The sequence below is a fragment of the Panulirus ornatus genome, chromosome 7 (assembly GCF_036320965.1).
Source record: "Panulirus ornatus isolate Po-2019 chromosome 7, ASM3632096v1, whole genome shotgun sequence".
Classification (NCBI taxonomy): Eukaryota; Metazoa; Arthropoda; class Malacostraca; order Decapoda; family Palinuridae; genus Panulirus; species Panulirus ornatus.
Genome location: NC_092230.1, coordinates 50,223,198 through 50,249,316, shown reverse-complemented (window position 1 = coordinate 50,249,316; position 26,119 = coordinate 50,223,198). Strand labels below are relative to the sequence as shown.

General features: G+C 43.3%; 1 protein-coding gene across 2 annotated transcripts in view; it reads right to left on the bottom strand.

Moving 5' to 3' along the window:
- The window catches only part of LOC139749636 (alanine aminotransferase 1-like), a 269,611-nt gene that overhangs the window by 166,526 nt on the left and 76,966 nt on the right, over positions 1-26,119 (bottom strand). For both annotated transcript variants that reach the window (XM_071663791.1, XM_071663790.1), the window contains exon 4: positions 11,913-12,152. In XM_071663791.1, coding sequence (XP_071519892.1) covers positions 11,913-12,152 — 240 coding nt within the window. The remainder of the gene's footprint in view (positions 1-11,912; positions 12,153-26,119) is intronic.

Below are 26,119 nucleotides of genomic sequence, written 5' to 3'. Positions count from 1 at the left end.
TCTCACATGAATCAGCCACCAGCGCTGTATCATCAGCGAACAACAACTGACTCACTTCCCAAGCTCTCTCATCCCCAACAGACTTCATACTTGCCCCTCTTTCCAGGACTCTTGCATTTACCTCCCTTACAACCCCATCCATAAACAAATTAAACAACCATGGAGACATCACACACCCCTGCCGCAAACCTACATTCACTGAGAACCAATCACTTTCCTCTCTTCCTACACGTACACATGCCTTACATCCTCGATAAAAACTTTTCACTGCTTCTAACAACTTGCCTCCCACACCATATATTCTTAATACCTTCCACAGAGCATCTCTATCAACTCTATCATATGCCTTCTCCAGATCCATAAATGCTACATACAAATCCATTTGCTTTTCTAAGTATTTCTCACATACATTCTTCAAAGCAAACACCTGATCCACACATCCTCTACCACTTCTGAAACCGCACTGCTCTTCCCCAATCTGATGCTCTGTACATGCCTTCACCCTCTCAATCAATACCCTCCCATATAATTTACCAGGAATACTCAACAAACTTATACCTCTGTAATTTGAGCACTCACTCTTATCCCCTTTGCCTTTGTACAATGGCACTACGCAAGCATTCTGCCAATCCTCAGGCACCTCACCATGAGTCATACATACATTAAATAACCTTACCAACCAGTCAACAATACAGTCACCCCCTTTCTTAATAAATTCCACTGCAATACCATCCAAACCTGCTGCCTTGCCGGCTTTCATCTTCCGCAAAGCTTTTACTACCTCTTCTCTGTTTACCAAATCATTTTCCCTAACCCTCTCACTTTGCACACCACCTCGACCCAAACACCCTATATCTGCCACTCTGTCATCAGACACATTCAACAAACCTTCAAAATACTCATTCCATCTCCTTCTCACATCACCGCTACTTGTTATCACCTCCCCATTTACGCCCTTCACTGAAGTTCCCATTTGCTCCCTTGTCTTACGCACCCTATTTACCTCCTTCCAGAACATCTTTTTATTCTCCCTAAAATTTACTGATAGTCTCTCACCCCAACTCTCATTTGCCCTTTTTTTCACCTCTTGCACCCTGGGGATAGGGGAGAAAGAATACTTCCCACGCATTCCTCACATGTCGTAGAAGGCGACTAGAGGCGACAGGAGCGGGGGGGCCAGAAATCCTCCCCTCCTTGTACTTCAACTTTCTAAAATGGGAAACAGAAGAAGGAGTCACGCGGGGAGTGCTCATCCTCCTCACAGGCTCAGATTGGGGTGTCTAAATGTGTGTGGATGTAACCAAGATGTGAAAAAAGGAGAGATAGGTAGTATGTTTGAGGAAAGGAACCTGGATGTTTTGGCTGTGAGTGAAACGAAGCTCAAGGGTAAAGAAGAGGAGTGGTTTGGGAATGTCTTGGGAGTAAAGTCAGGGGTTAGTGAGAGGACAAGAGCAAGGGAAGGAGTAGCAGTACTCCTGAAACAGGAGTTGTGGGAGTATGTGATAGAATGTAAGAAAGTAAATTCTAGATAATATGGGTAAAACTGAAAGTTGATGGAGAGAGATGGGTGATTATTGGTGCATATGCACCTGGGCATGAGAAGAAAGATCATGAGAGGTAAGTGTTTTGGGAGCAGCTGAATGAGTGTGTTAGTAGTTTTGATACACGAGACTGGGTTATAGTGATGGGTGATTTGAATGCAAAGGTGAGTAATGTGGCAGTTGAGGGAATAATTGGTATACATGGGGTGTTCAGTGTTGTAAATGGAAATGGTGAAGAGCTTGTAGATTTATGTGCTGAAAAAGGACTGGTGATCGGGAATACCTGCTTTAAAAAGCTAGATATACATAAGTATACGTATGTAAGTAGGAGAGATGGCCAGAGAGCATTATTGGATTACGTGTTAATTGACAGGCGCGCGAAAGAGAGACTTTTGGATGTTGATGTGCTGAGAGGTGCAACTGGAGGGATGTCTGATCATTATCTTGTGGAGGTGAAGGTGAAGATTTGTAGGGGTTTTCAGAAAAGAAGAGAGAATGGTGGGGTGAAGAGGGTGGTGACAGTAAGTGAGCTTGGGAAGGAGACTTGTGTGAGGAAGTACCAGGAGAGACTGAGCACAGAATGGAAAAAGGTGAGAACAAAGGAGGTAAGGGGAGTGGGGGAGGAATGGGATGTATTTAGGGAAGCAGTGATGGTGTGCGCAAAAGATGCTTTTGGCATGAGAAGCGTGGGAGGTGGGTTGATTAGAAAGGGTAGTGAGTGGTGGGATGAAGAAGTAAGAGTATTAGTGAAAGAGAAGAGAGAGGCATTTCGACAATTTTTGCAGGGAAAAATGCAAATGAGTGGGAGATGTATAAAAGAAAGAGACAGGAGGTCAAGAGAAAGGTGCAAGAGGTGAAAAAGCGGGCAAATGAGAGTTGGGGTGAAAGAGTATCATTAAATTTTAGGGAGAATAAAAAGATGTTCTAGAAGGAGGTAAATAAAGTGCGTAAGACAAGGGAGCAAATGGGAACTTCAGTGAAGGGGGCTAATGGGGAGGTGATAACAAGTAGTGGTGATGTGAGAAGGAGATGGAGTGAGTATTTTGAAGGTTTGTTGAATGTGTTTGATGACAGAGTGGCAGATATAGGGTGTTTTGGTCGAGGTGGTGTGCAAATTGAGGGGGTTAGGGAAAATGATTTGGTAAACAGAGAAGAGGCAGTAAAAGCTTTGCAGAAGATGAAAGCCGGCAAGGCAGCAGGTTTGGATGGTATTGCAGTGGAATTTATTAAAAAAGGAGGTGACTGTATTGTTGACTGGTTGGTAAGGTTATTTAATGTATGTATGATTCATGGTGGGGTGCCTGAGGATTGGCAGAAAGCTTGCATAGTGCCACTGTACAAAGGCAAAGGGGATTGAGGTGAGTGCTCAAATTACAGAGGTGTAAGTTTGTTGAGTATTCCTGGTAAATTATATGGGAGGGTATTGATTGAGAGGGTGAAGGCATGTACAGAGCATCAGACTGGGGAAGAGCAGTGTGGTTTCAGAAGTAGCAGAGGTTGTGTGGATCAGGTGTTTGCTTTGAAGAATGTATGTGAGAAATACTTAGAAAAGCAAATGGATTTGTATGTAACATTTATGGATCTGGAGAAGGCATATGATAGAGTTGATAGAGATGCTCTGTGGAAGGTATTAAGAATATATGGCGTGGGAGGCAAGTTGTTAGAAGCACTGAAAAGTTTTTATTGAGGATGTAAGGCATGTGTACGTGTAGAAAGAGAGGAAAGTGATTGGTTCTCAGTGAATATAGGTTTGCGACAGGGGTGTGTGATGTCTCCATGGTTGTTTAATTTGTTTGTGGATGGGGTTGTTAGGGAGGTGAATGCAAGAGTTTTGGAAAGAGGGGCAAGTATGCAGTCTGTTGGGGATGAGAGCTTGGGAAGTGAGTCAGTTGTTGTTCGCTGATGATATAGCGCTGGTGGCTGACTGATGTGAGAAACTGCAGAAGCTGGTGACTGAGTTTGGTAAAGTGTGTGAAAGAAGAAAGTTAAGAGTAAATGTGAATAAGAGCAAGGTTATTAGGTACAGTAGGGTTGAGGGTCAAGTCAATTGGGAGGTAAGTTTGAATGGAGAAAAACTAGAGGAAGTAAAGTGTTTTAGATATCTGGGAGTGGATCTGGCAGCGGATGGAACCATGGAAGCGGAAGTAAATCATAGGGTGGGGGAGGGGGCGAAAATCCTGGGAGCCTTGAAGAATGTGTGGAAGCCGAGAACATTATCTCCGAAAGCAAAAATGGCTATGTTTGAAGGAATAGTGGTTCCAACAATGTTGTATGGTTGCGAGGCATGGGCTATGGATAGAGTTGTGCGCAGGAGGGTGGATGTGCTGGAAATGAGATGTTTGAGGACAATAAGTGGTGTGAGGTGGTTTGATCGAGTAAGTACTGTAAGGGTAAGAGAGATGTGTGGAAATAAAAAGAACGTGGTTGAGAGAGCAGAAGAGGGTGTTTTGAAATGGTTTGGGCACATGGAGTGAATGAGTGAGGAAAGATTGACCAAGAGGATATATGTGTCCGAGGTGGAGGGAATGAGAAGTGAAGAAGTGGGAGACCAAATTGGAGGTGGAAAGATGGAATGAAAAACATTTTGAGTGATTGGGGCCTGAACATGAAGGAAGGGTGAAAGGCGGGTAATGAATAGAGTGAATTGGATCGATGTGGTATACCGGGGTCGACGTGCTGTCAATGAATTGAATCAGGGCAAGTGAAGCGTCTGGGGTAAACCATAGAAAGTTCTGTGGGGCCTGGATGTGGAAAGGGAGCTGTGGTTTCGGGTATTATTGCATGACAGCTGGAGATTGAGTGTGAGTGAATGGGGTCTTTGTTTTCTTTTCCTGGCGCTGCCTCACGCACATGAGGGGTGAGGGGGATGTTATTCCATGTGTGGCGGGGTGGCGATTGGGTGAGTAGGGGCAGACAGTGTGAACTGTGTGCATGTGTGTATATGCGTGTGTCTGTTTGCGTATATATGTGTGTAAGTTGGGATGTGTGGGTGTGTATGTTTGCGTGTGTGGACGTGTGTGTGTGTGCATGTGTGTGGGGGTGGGTTGGGCCATTTCTTTCGTCTGTTTCCTTGCGCTACCTCGCAGGCACGGGAGACAGCGACAAAGCAAAATAATAATAATAATAATGACTCATGGTGAAGTGCCTGAGGATTGGTGGAATGCTTGCATAGTGCCATTGTACAAAGGCAAAAGGGATAAGAGTGAGTGCTCAAATTACAGAGGTATAAGTTTGTTGAGTATTCCTGGTAAATTATATGGGAGGGTATTGATTGAGAGGGTGAAGGTATGTACAGAGCATCAGATTGGGGAAGAGCAGTGTGGTTTCAGAAGTGGTAGAGGATATGTGGATCAGGTGTTTGCTTTGAAGAATGTATGTCAGAAATACTTAGAAAAACAAATGGATTTGTATGTAGCATTTATGGATCTGGAGAATGATAATAATTATTTTTTCATTTTTTTTTTTTTTTTTTTTGCTTTGTCGCTGTCTCCCGCGTTTGTGAGGTAGCACAAGGAAACAGACGAAAGAAATGGCCCAACCCACCCTCATACACATGTATATACATAGTCCACACACGCAAATACACATACCTACACAGCTTTCCATGGTTTACCCCAGACGCTTCACATGCCTTGATTCCATCCACTGACAGCACGTCAACCCCGGTATACCACATCGCTCCAATTCACTCTATTCCTTGCCCTCCTTTCACCCTCCTGCATGTTCAGGCCCCGATCACACAAAATCTTTTTCACTCCATCTTTCCACCTCCAATTTGGTCTCCCTCTTCTCCTCGTTCCCTCCACCTCTGACACATATATCCTCTTGGTCAATCATTCCTCACTCATTCTCTCCATGTGCCCAAACCATTTCAAAACACCCTCTTCTGCTCTCTCAACCACGCTCTTTTTATTTCCACACATCTCTCTTACCCTTACATTACTTACTCGATCAAACTACCTCACACCACACATTGTCCTCAAACATCTCATTTCCAGCACATCCATCCTCCTGCGCACAACTCTATCCATAGCCCACGCCTCGCAACCATACATCATTCTTGGAACCACTATTCCTTCAAACATACCCATTTTTGCTTTCCGAGATAATGTTCTCGACTTCCACACATTCTTCAAGGCTCCCAGAATTTTCGCCCCCTCCCCCACCCTATGATCCACTTCCGCTTCCATGGTTCCATCCGCTGCCAGATCCACTCACAGATATCTAAAACACTTCACTTCCTCTAGTTTTTCTCCATTCAAACTCACCTCCCAATTGACTTGACCCTCAACCCTACTGTACCTAATAACCTTGCTCTTATTCACATTTACTCTTAACTTTCTTCTTTCACACACTTTACCAAACTCAGTCACCAGCTTCTGCAGTTTCTCACATGAATCAGCCACCAGCGCTGTATCATCAGCGAACAACAACTGACTCACTTCCCAAGCTCTCTCATCCACAACAGACTTCATACTTGCCCCTCTTTCCAAAACTCTTACATTCACCTCCCTAACAACCCCATCCATAAACAAATTAAACAACCATGGAGACATCACACACCCCTGCCGCAAACCTACATCCACTGAGAACCAATCACTTTCCTCTCTTCCTACACGTACAAATGCCTTACATCCTCAATAAAAACTTTTCACTGCTTCTAACAACTTGCCTCCCACACCATATATTCTTAATACCTTCCACATAGCATCTCTATCAACTCTATCATATGCCTTCTCCAGATCCATAAATGCTACATACAAATCCATTTGCTTTTCTATGCTACATACAAATCCATTTGCTTTTCTAAGTATTTCTCACATACATTCTTCAAAGCAAACACCTAATCCACACACCCTCTACCACTTCTGAAACCACACTGCTCTTCCCCAATCTGATGCTCTGTACATGCCTTCACCCTCTCAATCAATACCCTCCCATATAATTTACCAGGAATACTCAACAAACTTATACCTCTGTAATTTGAGCACTCACTCTTATCCCCTTTGCCTTTGTACAATGGCACTATGCACACATTCCGCCAATCCTCAGGCACCTCACCATGAGTCATACATACATTAAGTAACCTTACCAACCAGTCAACAATACAGTCACCCCCTTTTTTAATAAATTCCACTGCAATACCATCCAAACCTGCTGCCTTGCCTTATTATTATTATTATTATTTTGCTTTGTCGCTGTCTCCCCCATTAGCGAGGTAGCACAAGGAAACAGACAAAAGAATGGCCCAACCCACCCACATACACATATTTATACATACACGTCCACACACACAAGTATACATACCTATACATCTCAATGTACCGATATATATACACACACAGACATATACACATATACACATGTACATAATTCATGCTGTCTGCCCTAATTTATTTCCATCGCCACCTCGCCACACATGGAATAACAACCCCCTCTCCCTCATGTGTGCGAGGTAGCGCTAGGAAAAGACAACAAAGGCCACATTCGTTCACACTCAGTCTCTAGCTGTCATGTAATAATGCACCGAAACCACGGCTCCCTTTCCACATCCAGGCCTCACAGAACTTTCTATGGTTTACCCCAGATGCTTCACATGCCCTGGTTCAATCCATTGACAGCACATCGACCCTGGTATACCACATTGTTCCAATTCACTCTATTGCTTGAACGCCTTTCACCCTCCTGCATGTTCAGGCCCCGATCACTCAAAATCTTTTTCACTCCATCTTTCCACCTCCAATTTGGTCTCCCACTTCTCGTTCCCTCCACCTCCGACACATATATCCTCTTGGTCAATCTTTTCTCACTCATTCTCTCCATGTGACCAAACCATTTCAAAATGCCCTCTTCTGCTCTCTCAACTACACTCTTTTTATTTCCACACATCTCTCTTACCCTTACATAACTTACTCGATCAAACCACCTCACACCACATATTGTCCTCAAACATCTCATTTCCAACACATCCACCCTCCTGCGCACTACTCTATCCATAGCCCACACCTTGCAGCCATACAACATTGTTGGAACCACTATTCCTTCAAACATAGCCATTTTTGCTTTCCGAGATAATGTTCTCGACTTCCAAATATTCTTCAATGCTCCCAGAATTTTCGCCCCCTCCTCCAACCTATGATTCACTTTCGCTTCCAAGGTACCATCCGCTGCCAGATCCACTCACAGATATCTAAAACACTTTACTTCCTCAATTTTTTCTCCATTCAAACTTACCTCCCAATTGACTTGACCCTCAACCCTACTGTACCTAATAACCTTGCTCTTATTCACATTTACTCTTAACTTTCTTCTTTCACACACTTTACCAAACTCAGTCATCAGCTTCTGCAGTTTCTCACACGAATCAGCCACCAGCGCTGTATCATCAGCAAACAACAACTGACTCACTTCCCAAGCTCTCTCTCATCCACAACAGACTGCATACTTGCCCCTCTTTCCAAAACTCTTGCATTCACCTCCCTAACAACCCCATCCATAAACAAATTAAACAACCATGGAGACATCACACACCCCTGTCGCAAACCTACATTCACCAAGAACCAATCACTTTCCTCTCTTCCTACACGTACACATGCCTTACATCCTCGATAAAAACTTTTCACTGCTTCCAACACTTGCCTCCCACACCATATATTCTTAATGCCTTCCACAGAGCATCTCTATCAACTCTGTCATATGCCTTCTCCAGATCCATAAATGCTACATACAAATCCATTTGCTTTTCTAATTATTTCTCACATACATTCTTCAAAGCAAACACCTGATCCACACATCCTCTACCACTTCTGAAACCACACTGCTCTTCCCCAATCTGATGCTCTGTATATGCCTTCACCCTCTCAATCAATACCCTCCCATATCATTTCCCAGGAATCCTCAACAAACTTATACCTCTGTAATTTGGCCACTCACTTTTATCCCATTTGCCTTTGTATGATGGCACTATGCAAGCATTCTGCCAATCCTCAGGCACCTCACCATGAGTCATACATACATCAAATAACCTTACCAACCAGTCAACAATACAGTCACCTTTTTTAATAAATTCCACTGCAATACCATCCAAACCCGCTGCCTTGCCGGCTTTCATCTTCCGCAAAGCTTTACTACCTCTTCCCTGTTTACCAAATCATTTTCCCTAACCCTCTCACTTTGCACGCCACCTTGACCAAAACACCCTATATCTGCCACTCTATCATCAAACACATTCAACAAACCTTCAAAATACTCACTCCATCTCCTTCTCACATCACCACTACTTGTTATCACCTCCCCATTAACCCCCTTCATTGAAGTTCCCATTGAATCCCTTGTCTTACGCACTTTATCTACCTCCTTCCAAAACATCTTTTTATTCTCCCTAAAATTTAATGATACTTTCTCAACCCAACTCTCATTTGCCCTCTTTTTCACCTCTTACACCTTTCTCTTGACCTTTTATAGTTATTCTGATGAATAACTTTGGCAGTAGATTAGGTACATTGTTGCACCCTAAATCTCTTTCACACACTGATTCCTGTGGCTTTTTACCACTAATCATTATTCACAGTGTGGTTTTCTTTCACTTAGTCCCATCCTCATTACCATGCACTTACTTGAGTTTCATCATCCATTTATCTGACCAATTTTGGATCTTGTTCCCCTTTGGGCTGATGCAATAATTTTCATTCTGCATTTCTCTCTTGACCCTGGTATCATCCTAAACATGCTTATATAAGAATCTAGTCCTTCAGCCATGTCATTTATGTACATCAAGAATAACAGTGAGCCCATGACTGAGTCCTGCAGCACTCCACTTGTAACCTCAGTTCATAGTGAAAGAATGTGCTTCTTACCCAAATTCTTTGTTCCCTTTCACAAGGGGATCCTCAGTCCAGCTAAGTTGTTTGCCACTTATTCCTGCCTGTAGTTCAAAAGCTTTCTGGCAGTGCAGGAACCCATGTATGCTCATCCATCTCTGGTCTAAGGCTGAGCTCACCATGTCAAAAGAGTCTAAAAGGTTCATAATGCATTACTCCTTCCTATGAAACCATGGTCTATTCAAGTCAAGAAGTTTCTCCTCTAACCCATGTTCTCTCCCAGTTAAGAAAATTCTCCTCCATAGATAGTCATTGATATGTTTTCAGATTATCCACATCTACCATTATCTACATCTAACATCCAATCATCAAACACATTCAACAGTCCTTCGAAATACTCACTCCATCTCCTCCTTGCATCATCTCTATCAGTTATCACTTCCCCTTTTACCCCCTTTGCCAATGTTCCTATTTGTACTCTAGCTTTCTGCACATTATTATAAACCTCTTTCCAAAACATCATATTCTCATTCACCCTTTTTTCAACCCTGCACCTTCCTCTTGACCTCTGCCACTTTCTCTTATAAATCCCCCAATCATTTGCACTTCTTTCCTACATGTAACAGCAAAGCATCTCTCTTTTCTCTTTTACTAGCAACTTCTTAATTCCACCACTCACTACTTCCCTTAATACCTTCCATTCTTCACCCATTTCCCTTGATTCATCTACTCTCACCTTTTGCCATTCTTCACTCAATCTCTCAATGTACTTCACATGTCTCTTTTCCAAGCTCACTTACTTTCACCATCTCTTCTAACTGACACCATTTCCTCTTTTTTAAGAACCTCTACCATTTTTCACTTTCTCCTCAAACAATAATCTGACATCCTACTAACTGCCCCTCTCAGCATATTTACATCCAAAAATCTCTCTTTTACAAGACTATCAATTAATATGTATTCCAATAATGCCTATTGTCCATATTTCCTATTCACATACACATACTTGTGTATATCCCTTTTTCTAAATCAGGTATTCATTATCACCAGCACTTTTTCAGCACACAACTCCACAAGCTGTTCTCTATTTCCATTCATATCACTGAATAATTAATTCCCCATATCCTCAACTGCAACATCTCACCTTTGGGGTGAGTGGGAAGCAGTAAATTTTAAGGAGACTAAAATGTTATGAAAGAAGGTTAATAATATTAAAAAAATAAGAGTACAAACAGAAATATCAGCGAAGGGGGTAAAAGGGGAAGTGGTAACAGGTAGTGACGAAGTTAAGAGGAGCGAGTATTTTGAGGGACTGTTGAATGTATTTGATGATTGGATGGCAGATGTAGGGTGTTTGGATAAAGGAGGCATGTGCAGTGAAAGTCATGAAGAGTGGTTTGGTGAGTATTAAATAGAGTGAAAGCTTAACAAAAGATAAAATGCTGAAAGGCATCTGGAGTGGATGGCATTGCACTTGAATCTATTAAGAAAGGGGTGACTGTGCTGTTGATTGATTAGTTAGGATTTACAATGTATATATGAATCATGGTGTCTAATGTTGGCAGAATACATGCACAAGGCTACTGTAAAAAGGCAAAGGGGATAAAGGCGAGTGTTCAAACTTCAGAGGCATGAATAAGTCTGTTGTGTATACTTGGTAAGCTGTATGGATGGGTATTGATTGAGAGTGAATACACATCCAGAGTATCAGATTGGGGAGGAGCAGTGTGGTTTCAGAAGTGGTAAAGGATGTGTGGATCAGGTCTTTGTTTGGAAGAATGTATGTGAGATATACTTGGAAATGGATGGATTTCTATGTGGCATTTATGGTTCTGGAGAAGGCATAAGATAGGGTTCATAGAGATGCCTTGTGTAAGGCTTAAGGATATACAGTGTGGGAGGAAAGCTGCTTGAGGCAGTGAGAAATACTTATCAAGAATGTAAGGCATGTGTACGAGTCAGAAGAGAGGAGAGTGATTGGTAAAGGTTGGTTCGCGGCAGGGGTGTGTAATGTAATAATGGTTGTTAAATTTGTTTATGGATGGGGTGGTGAGGGAGATAAATGCAAAGGTCTTGGGAGACAGGGGAGGGTATACAGCCTGTAGGGAATGAGAGGTCCTGTGAAGTGAGTCTGCTGATGTTTTCTGATAATAAAACAATGGTTGCATATTCTCATAGCATGCTCCCCACTATATTGGTGTTTCAGATGGTGTTTATATGTAGTTGACACTACATGATCATGATTTTCCTTGAGCCATCAATTGGTATCAACAAGACTAAAGTTTAGCCAAACAACATGAGCAAAACTAATACCACATCATAACACTAATGTAAGAAGATGTAAAGTAGCAGCTACTATGGTACACAAAGTAACACAATTGTTGCCCTACTTCTAGCCACATAAAAAGGAAACTGACACACAGGACATACATCCTAAACACAGTTCAAGATGATTTAAACAAAATAACAACATTACAGGAACACTGAAACAAAGTAGTACAGTAGAGGAAGCAGTTTAATGTAGCAACTAAATTCAGAGGTGTATACATACCCTAATTCCTTCAGAGGCACCTGCACAGAGAATAATATTCTCCCAACTGGAAGGAAATCCATCACGCCTTTCTATGTACTGAGCAACATGGCGTCGTATTATCTCAATACCTGGCGAGTCACTGTATGAGCCTAAAGACCTTCCCTTGCAGCCAGCCAGGACAGTTTGTGCTCTCTGCTTGGCATCTGAGGGAATGTTGGGGTCATCCAGCAGTGATGGCATCAGGCACAAGGACACCACCTAGAAAATATACTTTCATCACTAACTTGTCTACTGCACAAGTTACGTTAACAGGAAAAGATATAAATACATATATAAACTCAAAGACGAAAGTGATAACTAAACATAACTGGAAACACGTTCAGAAATATTGTAACTGTAGCTCACCTTAATCAAATATGTGACTCCAAAGAATTCTTACTCTACGGAAAACTGTGGCTTGTAACAATGGCATTAAGAAAGAAAAGATGAATAGCATAACTATGATTAAAAAAAAGTTAGACATACCCTCTGGATGTAGTTTTGTAGCCCACATTCCTTGAGAATGGCACTCAATAATCATAACTTTTAACCCTGCATCTTCAAAAGCCTGCAACCTTTTCCTATCTGCAGTTCAAGTCTGGTCCCCAAAGTTATATCATTAGTAGCTAAAGATTACATTATTTGCACAATCATCTTGAAGCTTCTCGTTACACAAGAGTTTGTGAGCTTAACATTGAGCACCTCACCACACTTGCAATACTTCGTGATTAACTTAGTATAATGTGGCACAAACCTACTCACTCATCAATATGTACAACACATTATCATCTAGTAACATTTTAATCATGATAAAACTGAAAACCTTAACCCTAACATTATTACTTACACAAAATAATGAAAATCTCAGATATAAAAGAACCTCTATTTATCTGTAGTTACCACCATGCAGGTTCGGATGGTATTACAGTGGAATTTATTAAAAAAGAGGGTGATTGTATTGTTGACTGGTTGGCAAGGTTATTTAATGTTTGTATGACTTATGGTGAGGTGCGTGAAGACTCGCAGAATGCTTGCATAGTGCCATTGTACAAAGGCAAGGGGATAAAAGTGAGTGCTCAAGTTATAGAGGTATAAGTTTATTGAGTATTCCTGGTAAATTATATGGGAGGGTATTGATTGAGAGGGTGAAAGCATGTACAGAGCATCAAATTGGGGAAGAGCAATGTGGTTTCAGAAGTGGTAGAGGATGTGTGGATCAGGTGTTTGTTTTGAAGAATGTATGTGAGAAATAATTAGAAAAGCAAATGGATTTGTATGCAGCATTTATGGATCTGGAGAAGGCATATGACAGAGTTGATAGAGATGCTCTGAGGAAGGTATTAAGAATATATGGTGTGGAAGGCAAGTTGTTAGAAGCAGTGAAAAGTTTTATCAAGGATGTAAGGCATGTGTATGAGTAGGAAGAGAGGAAAGTGATTGGTTCTCAGTGAATGTAGGTTTGCAGCAGGGGTGCCTGATGTCTCCATGGTTGTTCAATTTGTTTATGGATGGGGTTGTTAGAGAGGTGAATGCAAGAGTTTTGGAAAGAGGGGCAAGTATCCAGTCTGTTGTGGATGAGAGAGCTTGGGAAGTGAGTCAGTTGTTGTTTGCTGACGATACAGTGCTGGTGGCTGATTCGGGTGAGAAACTGCAGAAGTTGGTGACTGAGTTTGGTAAAGTATGTGAAAGAAGAAAGCTGAGAGGAAATGTGAATAAGAGCAAGGTTATTAGGTACAGTAGGGTTGAGGGACAAGTCAAATGGGAGGTAAGTTTGAATGGAGAAAAACTAGAGGAAGTGAAGTGTTTTAGATATCTGGGAGTGAATTTGGCAGCGGATGGAACCATGGAAGCGGAAGTGAATCATAGGGTGGGGAGGTGGCAAAAGTTCTGGGAGCGTTGAAAAATGTGTGCAAGTCGAGAACATTATCTCGGAAAGCAAAAATGGGTATGTCTGAAGGCATAGTGGTTCCAACAATGTTATATGGTTGCGAGGCGTGGGCTATAGATAGAGTTGTGCGGAGGAGGGTGGATGTGCTGGAAGTGAGATGTTTGAGGACAATTTGTGGTGTGAGGTGGTTTGATCGAGTAAGTAATGAAAGGGTAAGAGAGATGTGTGGTAATAAAAAGAGTGTGGTTGAGAGAGCAGAAATGGGTGTTTTGAAATGGTTTAGTCACATGGAGAGAATGAGTGAGGAAAGATTGACAAAGAGGTATATATGTGTCAGAGGTGGAGGGAACGAGGAGAAGTGGGAGACCAAATTGGAGGTGGAAAGATGGAGAGAAAAAGATTTTGAGTGATCGGGGCCTGAACATGCATGAGGGTGAAAGGCATGCAAGGAATAGAGTGAATTGGAATGATGTGGTATACCGGGGTCGACTTGCTGTCAATGGATTGAACCAGGGCATGTGAAGCGTCTGGGGTAAACCATGGAAAGTTTTGTGGGGCCTGGATGTGGCAAGGGAGCTGTGGTTTCGGTGCATTATACATGACAGCTAGAGACTGAATGTGAACGAATGTGGCCTTTGTTGTCTTTTCCTAGCGCTACCTCGCGCACATGCAGGGGGAGGGGGTTGTCATTTTATGTGTGGCGGGGTGGCGACGGGAATGAATAAGGGCAGACAGTATGAATTATGTACATGTGTATATATGTACATGTCTGTGTGTGTATATATATGTATACAATGAGATGTATAGGTAGGTATTTGAGTGTGTGGGGACGTGTATGTATATGCATGTGTATGTGGGTGGGTTGGGCCATTCTTTTGTCTGTTTCCTTGCGCTACCTCGCTAACGTGGGAGACAGCGACAAAGTATTGTAAATATATAAATAAATATGATAATTTTTAATATAATACAATTTGTTTTAACATCAATTCATGCAGAATTAGAACAAAATGAAGTCTGCAAAATTTCTTTTCTAAGTTACATACAGATAAGTAAAGTTTAAAGATCCATATAAGACTCAATATAACAACACTTGATATCACAATCACGATTCCACATGTTCAATTTATCACCAATCTAGTGTACTGTCTGACATACTTTTATGTTGCATAATAATAAGGAATTATGGAAGAAACATTACATACTGTAATGCTAATTACTGGCCAGCTAAATCCTATTATAGATCATCCCAGATTACTCATTCCATTTTGTCCCACTATCGCCACAACCTCTCTCATTTTACTCGTTGCTTCTTATAATTAACTGGGCTGTAAGCGGCATGTACCACGCATAAAAATACTTAAACATCTCAAATATGAAGTTTTCAGTCACTACCACTCAAATTAAGCAGCGGGAGAGGAAGTGAAATGATTAACGGTCAAACAAACCAAGAGACACCAGCCAGACATTAGGTCAAAATGCTCATAAGAAAAAATCTTTTGGGCAGAAATGTGTAAATTTCGCCAATTTTCGGAAAAAATCTGACAATCAGAAACTAGATGTGAAATCTGTAGATCTTCACATGAATATATAGCTTTAGCATCACTGAAATATGACTGTAATATTAGGTTAGGTTGTCATCGTCCGCCACACTCCCCACCCCCCCTCCACCACCACCACAACCACCACCACCCACCCTCCACCACCACCACACTCCCCACCCCCCTCCACCACCACCACACTCCCTACCACCACCACTACAACACTCCCCCCCACTACCACCACCACTCACCACCCCCACCACCACAGCACTCCCCCCTACCACCACCACCACACTCCCCACCCCCACCACACTCCCCACCGTCCACCACCACCACACTCCCCACCCCCACCACCACCACCACCACACTCCCCGCCGTCCACCACCACCACACTCCCCATCCCCCCTCTACCATCACCACACTCCCCGTCCCCCTCCCACCACCACCACACTCCCTACCACCACCACAACACTTCCCCCACACTACCACCACCACACTCACCACCCCCCATCACCACCACTACACTCACCACCCCCACCACCACCACACTCCCCCCCCCACCATCACCACCATCTGGCCCTTCATAAAAATGAGAGAAGGGCTTAAGGAGGGGCGGTACACACCATTAAACCAACAACTCAAAGGCTATAGGTATGCCTATTTCCTTATAATGAAATAACGTCTCAAAATGAGTTAAGTAACTATAACAATCGAACGTTTCCTAAATATGGAAAATCTGCAATATGCCTTTTTCTCACTTTGTACTTTCCACGTTGGAGGCTCAAGTCAGAGACAAAAGTCCACGTCAAGGCCGCACCTTAACTGAAATATACAGAGAATTATGAAAGGGAAAAAGAAGATACAAGTGAAAGTATTTACGAATTTTGGAGGAAATGAAAAGCTTGTCCTTTAAACTGTATCAGGTCATAGTTATTGGGAAGACATGAGAAGGTACAGAGTTCCAAAGCTTCGAGGTGTAGGGAAAGAAACAGTTATCAAAACGGCCCACCCTTAAGTTGCCAACGGCCTCACAGTAATCATGTGCCGCAGCAGCTTGCCGAGTATTGTGTGGTCTAGCTAGTGGTGGGGGCACACAAGCAGCCAGCTCTCGGGAGCAAAATCCAAAATAATACCTACAGAAGAGGGAGAGTGAACCAACATTGTGGCGTAGGGCAAGGGGGTCAAGTTTGGAAGTTAGTGTGGCACAGTTTGTAAGTGGGACCGCTTTCAACTGAACTGTGTCACACGGCACTACACAACTGAACTGTGTCACACGGCACTTAGAAACATTCATGAAGACGGCGCAGCAACCATCTTAAAGCCACGTCTCTCACAACATAAATCATGGCGCTTCCAGCCTCATCTTATGACACTCGACTGTACAAAATGTTGGATCAACGTTACGAAAATTAAAGCGATAAAGGAAGCCATGACGTTACCTGAGCCGGGGTCTTCCGCTTACGACTTCTTCTGACGTCACTGTCTCCATGACAACCCCGTTTAAAGTTACCCGCCGCTTCCACCCCAGGACCAGTGGCCCGTCAACATGTCCCGCCATTTCCACCCCAGGACCAGTGGCCCGTCAACATGTCCCGCCATTTCCACCCCAGGACCAGTGGCCCGTCAACATGTCCCGCCATTTCCACCCCAGGACCAGTGGCCCGTCAACATGTCCCGCCATTTCCACCCCAGGACCAGTGGCCCGTCAACATGTCCCGCCATTTCCACCCCAGGACCAGTGGCCCGTCAACATGTCCCGCCATTTCCAACCCCAGGACCAGTGGCCCGTCAACATGTCCCGCCATTTCCACCCCAGGACCAGTGGCCCGTCAACATGTCCCACCAATTCCAACCCCAGGACCAGTGGCCCGTCAACATGTCCCGCCATTTCCAACCCCAGGACCAGTGGCCCGTCAAAATGTCCCGCCATTTCCAACCCCAGGACCAGTGGCCCGTCAACATGTCCCGCCATTTCCAACCCCAGGACCAGTGGCCCGTCAACATGTCCCGCCATTTCCACCCCAGGACCAGTGGCCCGTCAACATGTCCCACCATTTCCAACCCCAGGACCAGTGGCCCGTCAACATGTCCCGCCATTTCCAACCCCAGGACCAGTGGCCCGTCAACATGTCCCGCCATTTCCAACCCCAGGACCAGTGGCCCGTCAACATGTCCCGCCATTTCCAACCCCAGGACCAGTGGCCCGTCAACATGTCCCGCCATTTCCAACCCCAGGACCAGTGGCCCGTCAACATGTCCCGCCATTTCCAACCCCAGGACCAGGCATCAAGATCATACACGTCACAGGGTAGGTACTGGGAGGCCAGTAAGACGTGACACATTCCGGATTGACTTTCTCAGTCATGGCATGAACTGTGGGGGTTTGTGGAGGGGTCCATGTACCAGTAGTGTGGGAAGCGACAGTTTACAGTGAGACGTAAAATGACCTGCCTTACCTAACCTCAAACATGAATGATGTCTCCTGCAGACGAGTTGGTTATACTTACACACCTCCTGGTCCACATAATAAGTTTATGATACGCTCGTTGTCTGTCTTGGACAATCGCATGTTTACCAAATGGCGCCCTAGCTACGTACATCAAGTGACTATTATATTTCTCTCTTCTGTCTCCCTTGATGATGTGTTCATTACACGAAAGTGCACTTGGAAACTTATCGTGTTTCATTTCATATATATATATATATATATATATATATATATATATATATATATATATATATATATATATATATATATATATATATATATTTTTTTTTTTTTCTTTGTCGCTGTCTCCCGCGTTTGCGAGGTAGCGCAAGGAAACAGACGAAAGATATGCCCCCCCCCCCATACACATGTATATACATACGTCCACAAAAGCAAATATACATACCTACACAGCTTTCCATGGTTTACCCCAGACGCTTCACATGCCTTGATTCAATCCACTGACAGCACGTCAACCCCGGTATACCACATCGCTCCAATTCACTCTATTCCTTGCCCTCCTTTCACCCTCCTGCATGTTCAGGCTCCGATCACACAAAATCTTTTTCACTCCATCTTTCCACCTCCAATTTGGTCTCCCTCTTCTCCTCGTTCCCTCCACCTCCGACACATATATCCTCTTGGTCAATCTTTCCTCACTCATTCTCTCCATGTGCCCAAACCATTTCAAAACACCCTCTTCTGCTCTCTCAACCACGCGCTTTTTATTTCCACACATCTCTCTTACCCTTACGTTACTTCCTCGATCAAACCACCTCACACCACACATTGTTCTCAAACATCTCATTTCCAGCACATCCATCCTCCTGCGCACAACTCTATCCATAGCCCACGCCTCGCAACCATATAACATTGTTGGAACCACTATTCCTTCAAACATACCCATTTTTGCTTTCCGAGATAATGTTCTCGACTTCCACACATTCTTCAAGGCTCCCAAAATTTTCGCCCCCTCCCCCACCCTATGATCCACTTCCGCTTCCATGGTTCCATCCGCTGCCAGATCCACTCCCAGATATCTAAAACACTTCACTTCCTCCAGTTTTGCTCCATTCAAACTCACCTCCCAATTGACTTGACCCTCAACCCTACTGTACCTAATAACCTTGCTCTTATTCACATTTACTCTTAACTTTCTTCTTCCACACACTTTACCAAACTCAGTCACCAGCTTCTGCAGTTTCTCACATGAATCAGCCACCAGCGCTGTATCATCAGCGAACAACAACTGACTCACTTCCCAAGCTCTCTCATCCCCAACAGACTTCATACTTGCCCCTCTTTCCAAAACTCTTGCATTTACCTCCCTAACAACCCCATCCATAAACAAATTAAACAACCATGGAGACATCACACACCCCTGCCGCAAACCTACATTCACTGAGAACCAATCACTTTCCTCTCTTCCTACACGTACACATGCCTTACATCCTCGATAAAAACTTTTCACTGCTTCTAACAACTTTCCTCCCACACCATATTTTCTTAATACCTTCCACAGAGCATCTCTATCAACTCTATCATATGCCTTCTCCAGATCCATAAATGCTACATACAAATCCATTTGCTTTTCTAAGTATTTCTCACATACATTCTTCAAAGCAAACACCTGATCCACACATCCTCTACCACTTCTGAAACCACACTGCTCTTCCCCAATCTGATGCTCTGTACATGCCTTCACCCTCTCAATCAATACCCTCCCATATAATTTACCAGGAATACTCAACAAACTTATACCTCTGTAATTTGAGCTCTCACTCTTATCCCCTTTGCCTTTGTACAATGGCACTATGCACGCATTCCGCCAATCCTCAGGCACCTCACCATGAGTCATACATACATTAAATAACCTTACCAACCAGTCAACAATACAGTCACCCCCTTTTTTAATAAATTCCACTGCAATACCATCCAAACCTGCTGCCTTGCCGGCTTTCATCTTCCGCAAAGCTTTTACTACCTCTTCTCTGTTTACCAAATCATTTTCCCTAACCCTCTCACTTTGCACACCACCTCGACCAAAACACCCTATATCTGCCACTCTATCATCAAACACATTCAACAAACCTTCAAAATACTCACTCCATCTCCTTCTCACATCACCACTACTTGTTATCACCTCCCCATTTGCGCCCTTCACTGAAGTTCCCATTTGCTCCCTTGTCTTACGCACTTTATTTACCTCCTTCCAGAACATCTTTTTATTCTCCCTAAAATTTAATGATATTCTCTCACCCCAACTCTCATTTGCCCTTTTTTTCACCTCTTGCACCTTTCTCTTGACCTCCTGTCTCTTTCTTTTATACATCTCCCACTCAATTGCATTTTTTCCCTGCAAAAATCGTCCAAATGCCTCTCTCTTCTATATATATATATATATATATATATATATATATATATATATATTATTATTATTATTATTATTATTTTGCTTTGTCGCTGTCTCCCGCGTTAGCGAGGTAGCGCAAGGAAACAGACGAAAGAATGGCCCAACCCGCCCACATACACATGTATATACATACATGTCCACCCAAGCACAATATACATACCTATACATCTCAATGTACACATATATATACACACACACAGACATATACATATATACACATGTACATAATTCATACTGTCTGCCTTTATTTGTTCCCATCGCCACCTCGCCACACATGGAATAACAACCCCCTCCCCCCTCATGTGTGCGAGGTAGCACTAGGAAAAACAACAAAGGCCCCATTCCTTCACACTCAGTCTCTAGCTGTCATGCAATAATGCCCGAAACCACAGCTACCTTTCCACATCCAGGCCCCACACACTTTGCATGGTTTACCCCAGACGCTTCACATGCCCTGATTCAATCCATTGACAGCACGTCGACCCCGGTATACCACATCGCTCCAATTCACTCTATTCCTTGAACGCCTTTCACCCTCCTGCATGTTCAGGCCCCGATCACTCAAAATCTTTTTCACTCCATCTTTCCACCTCCAATTTGGTCTCCCACTTCTCCTCGTTCCCTCCACCTCTGACACATATATCCTCTTGGTCAATCTTTCCCCAATCATTCTCTCCATGTGACCAAACCATTTCAAAACACCCTCTTCTGCTCTCTCAACCACGCTCTTTTTATTTCCACACATCTCTCTTACCCTTACATTACTTACTCGATCAAACCACCTCACACCACATATTGTCCTCAAACATCTCATGTCCAGCACCTCCACCCTCCTGCGCACAACTCTATCCATAGCCCATGCCTCGCAACCATACAACATTGTTGGAACAACTGTTCCTTCAAACATACCCATTTTTGCTTTCCGAGATAATGTTCTCGACTTCCAAACATTCTTCAAGGCTCCCAGAATTTTCGCCCCCTCCCCCACCCTATGATTCACTTCCGCTTCCATGGTTCCATTCGCTGCCAGATCCACTCCCAGATATCTAAAACACTTCACTTCCTCCAGCTTTTCTCCATTCAAACTTACCTCCCAATTGACTTGACCCTCAACCCTACTGTACCTAATAACCTTCCTCTTATTCACATTTACTCTTAACTTTCTTCTTTCACACACTTTACCAAACTCAGTCACCAGCTTCTGCGGTTTCTTACATGAATCAGCGACCAGCGCTGTATCATCAGCGAACAACAACTGACTCACTTCCCAAGCTCTCTCATCCACAACAGACTGCATACTTGCCCCTCTTTCCAAAACTCTTGCATTCACCTCCCTAACAACCCCATCCATAAACAAATTAAACAACCATGGAGACATCACACACCCCTGCCGCAAACCTACATTCACTGAGAACCAATCACTTTCCTCTCTTCCTACACGTACACATGCCTTACATCCTCGATAAAAACTTTTCACTGCTTCTAACAACTTGCCTCCCACACCATATATTCTTAATGCCTTCCACAGAGCATCTCTATCAACCCTTATCATATGCCTTCTCCAGATCCATAAATGCTACATACAAATCCATTTGTTTTTCTAAGTATTTCTCGCATACATTCTTCAAAGCAAACACCTGATCCACACATCCTCTACCACTTCTGAAACCACACTGCTCTTCCCCAATCTGATGCTCTGTACATGCCTTCACCCTCTCAATCAATACCCTCCCATATAATTTACCAGGAATACTCAACAAACTTATCCCTCTGTAATTTGAGCACTCACTCTTATCCCCTTTGCCTTTGTACAGTGGCACTATGCAAGCATTCCGCCAATCCTCAGGCACCTCACCATGAATCATACATACATTAAATAACCTTACCAACCAGTCAACAATAGTCACCCCCTTTTTTAATAAATTCCACAGCAATGCCATCCAAACCTGCTGCTTTGCCGGCTTTCATCTTCCGTAAAGCTTTTACTACCTCTTCTCTATTTACCAAATAATTTTCCCTAACCCTCTCACTTTGCACACCACCTCGACCAAGACACCCCACATCTGCCACTCTATCATCAAACACATTCAACAAACCTTCAAAATACTCACTCCATCTCCTTCTCACATCACCACTACTTGTTATCACCTCCCCATTTGCCCCCTTCACTGAAGTTCCCATTTGCTCCCTTGTCTTACGCACTTTATTTACCTCCTTCCAGAACATCTTTTTATTCTCCCTGAAATTTAATGATACTCTCTCACCCGAACTCTCATTTGCCCTCTTTTTCACCTCTTGCACCTTTCTCTTGACCTCCTGCCTCTTTCTTTTATACCTCTCCCACTCATTTGCATTTTTTCCCTGCAAAAATCGTTCAAATGCCTCTTTCTTCTCTTTCACTAATAATCTTACTTCTTCATTCCACCACTCACTACCTTTTCTAATCAAACCACCTCCCACGCTTCTCATGCCACAAGCATCTTTTGCGCAAGCCATCACTGCTTCCCTAAATACATCCCATTCCTCCCCCACTCCCCTTACCTCCTTTGTTCTCACCTTTTTCCATTCTGTACTCAGTCTCTCCTGGTACTTCCTCATACAAGTCTCCTTCCCAAGCTCTCTTACTCTCACCACCCTCTTCACCCCACCATTCTCTCTTCTTTTCTGAAAACCCCTACAAATCTTCACCTTCACCTCCACAAGATAATGATCAGACATCCCTCCAGTTGCACCTCTCAGCACATTAACATTCAAAAGTCTCTCTTTCGTGGGTCTATCAATTAACACGTAATCCAATTACGCTCTCTGGCCATCTCTCCTACTTACATACGTATACTTATGTATATATCGCTTTTTAAACCGGGTATTCCCAATCACCAGTCCTTTTTCAGCACATAAATCTACAAGCTCTTCACCATTTCCATTTACAACACTGAACACTCCATGTATACCAATTATTCCCTCAATATATATATATATATATATATATATATATATATATATATATATATATATATATATATTTTTTTTTTTTTTCTTTTTTTTTTTTTTTGCTTTGTCGCTGTCTCCCGCGTTTGCGAGGTAGCGCAAGGAAACAGACGAAAGAAATGGCCCAACCCACCCCCATACACATGTATATACATACGTCCACACACGCAAATTTACATACCTACACAGCTTTCCATGGTTTACCCCAGACGCCTCACATGCCTTGATTCAATCCACTGACAGCACGTCAACCCCGGTATACCACATCGATCCAATTCACTCTATTCCTTGAACGCCTTTCACCCTCCTGCATGTTCAGGCCCCGATCACACAAAATCTTTTTCACTCCATCTTTCCACCTCCAATTTGGTCTCCCTCTTCTCCTCGCTCCCTCCACCTCCGACACATATATTCTCTTGGTCAATCTTTCCTCACTCATTCTCTCCATGTGCCCGAACCATTTCAAAACACCCTCTTCTGCTCTCTCAACCACGATCTTTTTATTTCCACACATCTCTCTTACCCTTACGTTACTCACTCGATCAAACCACCTCACAACACACATTGTCCTCAAACATCTCATTTCCAGCACATCCATCCTCCTGCGCACAACTCTATCCATAGCCCACGTCTCGCAACCATACAACATTGTTGGAACCACTATTCCTTCAAACATACCCATTTGTGCTTTCCGAGATAATGTTCTCGACTTCCACACATTCTTCAAGGCTCCCAGAATTTTCGCCCCCTTCCCCACCCTATGACCCACTTCCGCTTCCATGGTTCCATCCGCTGCCAGATCCACTCCCAGATATCTAAAACACTTCACTTCCTCCAGTTTTGCTCCATTCAAACTCACCTCCCAATTGACTTGACCCTCAACCCTACTGTACCTAATAACCTTGCTCTTATTCACATTTACTCTTAACTTTCTTCTTTCACGCACTTTACCAAACTCAGTCACCAGCCTCTGCAGTTTCTCACATGAATCAGCCACCAGCGCTGTATCATCAGCGAACAACAACTGACTCACTTCCCAAGCTCTCTCATCCCCAACAGACTTCATACTTGCCCCTCTTTCCAAAACTTTTGCATTCACCTCCCTAACAACCCCATCCATAAACAAATTAAACAACCATGGAGACATCACACACCCCTGCCGCAAACCTACATTCACTGAGAACCAATCACTTTCCTCTCTTCCTACACGTACACATGCCTTACATCCTCGATAAAAACTTTTCACTGCTTCTAACAACTTGCCTCCCACACCATATATTCTTAATACCCTCCACAGAGCATCTCTATCAACTCTATCATATGCCTTCTCCAGATCCATAAATGCTACATACAAATCCATTTGCTTTTCTAAGTATTTCTCACATACATTCTTCAAAGCAAACACCTGATCCACACATCCTCTACCACTTCTGAAACCACACTGCTCTTCCCCAATCTGATTCTCTGTACATGCCTTCACTCTCTCAATCAATATCCTCCCATATAATTTACCAGGAATACTCAACAAACTTATACCTCTGTAATTTGAGCACTCACTCTTATCCCCTTTGCCTTTGTACAATGGCACTATGCACGCATTCCGCCAATCCTCAGGAACCTCACCATGAGTCATACATACATTAAATAACCTTACCAACCAGTTAACAATACAGTCACCCCCTTTTTTAATAAATTCCACTGCAATACCATCCAAACCTGCTGCCTTGCCGGTTTTCATCTTCCGCAAAGCTTTTACTACCTCTTCTCTGTTTGCCAAATCATTTTCCCTAACCCTCTCACTTTGCACACCACCTCGACCAAAACACCCTATATCTGCCACTGTATCATCAAACACATTCAACAAACCTTCAAAATACTCACTCCATCTCCTTCTCACATCACCACTACTTGTTATCACCTCCCCATTTGCGCCCTTCACTGAAGTTCCCATTTGCTCCCTTGTCTTATGCACTTTATTTACCTCCTTCCAGAACATCTTTTTATTCTCCCTAAAATTTAATGATACTCTCTCACCCCAACTCTCATTTGCCCTTTTTTTCACCTCTTGCACCTTTCTCTTGACCTCCTGTCTCTTTCTTTTATACATCTCCCACCCAATTTCATTTTTTCCCTGCAAAAATCGTCCAAATGCCTCTCTCTTCTCTTTCACTAATACTCTTACTTCTTCATCCCACCACTCACTACCCTTTCTAATCAACCCACCTCCCACTCTTCTCATGCCACAAGCATCTTTTGCGCAATCCATCACCGATTCCCTAAATACATCCCATTCCTCCCCCACTCCCCTTACTTCCATTGTTCTCACCTTTTTCCATTCTGTACTCAGTCTCTCCTGGTACTTCCTCACACAAGTCTCCTTCCCAAGCTCACTTACTCTCACCACCCTCTTCACCCCAACATTCTCTCTTCTTTTCTGAAAACCCATACAAATCTTCACCTTAGCCTCCACAAGATAATGATCAGACATCCCTCCAGTTGCACCTCTCAGCACATTAACATCCAAAAGTCTCTCTTTCGCGCGCCTGTCAATTAACACGTAATCCAATAACGCTCTCTGGCCATCTCTCCTACTTACATACGTATACTTATGTATATCTCGCTTTTTAAACCAGGTATTCCCAATCATCAGTCCTTTTTCAGCACATAAATCTACAAGCTCTTCACCATTTCCATTTACAACAATGAACACCCCATGTATACCAATTGTTCCCTCAACTGCCACATTACTCACCTTTGCATTCAAATCACCCATCACTATAACCCGGTCTCGTGCATCAAAACCACTAACACACTCATTCAGCTGCTCCCAAAACACTTGCCTCTCATGATCTTTCTTCTCATGCCCAGGTG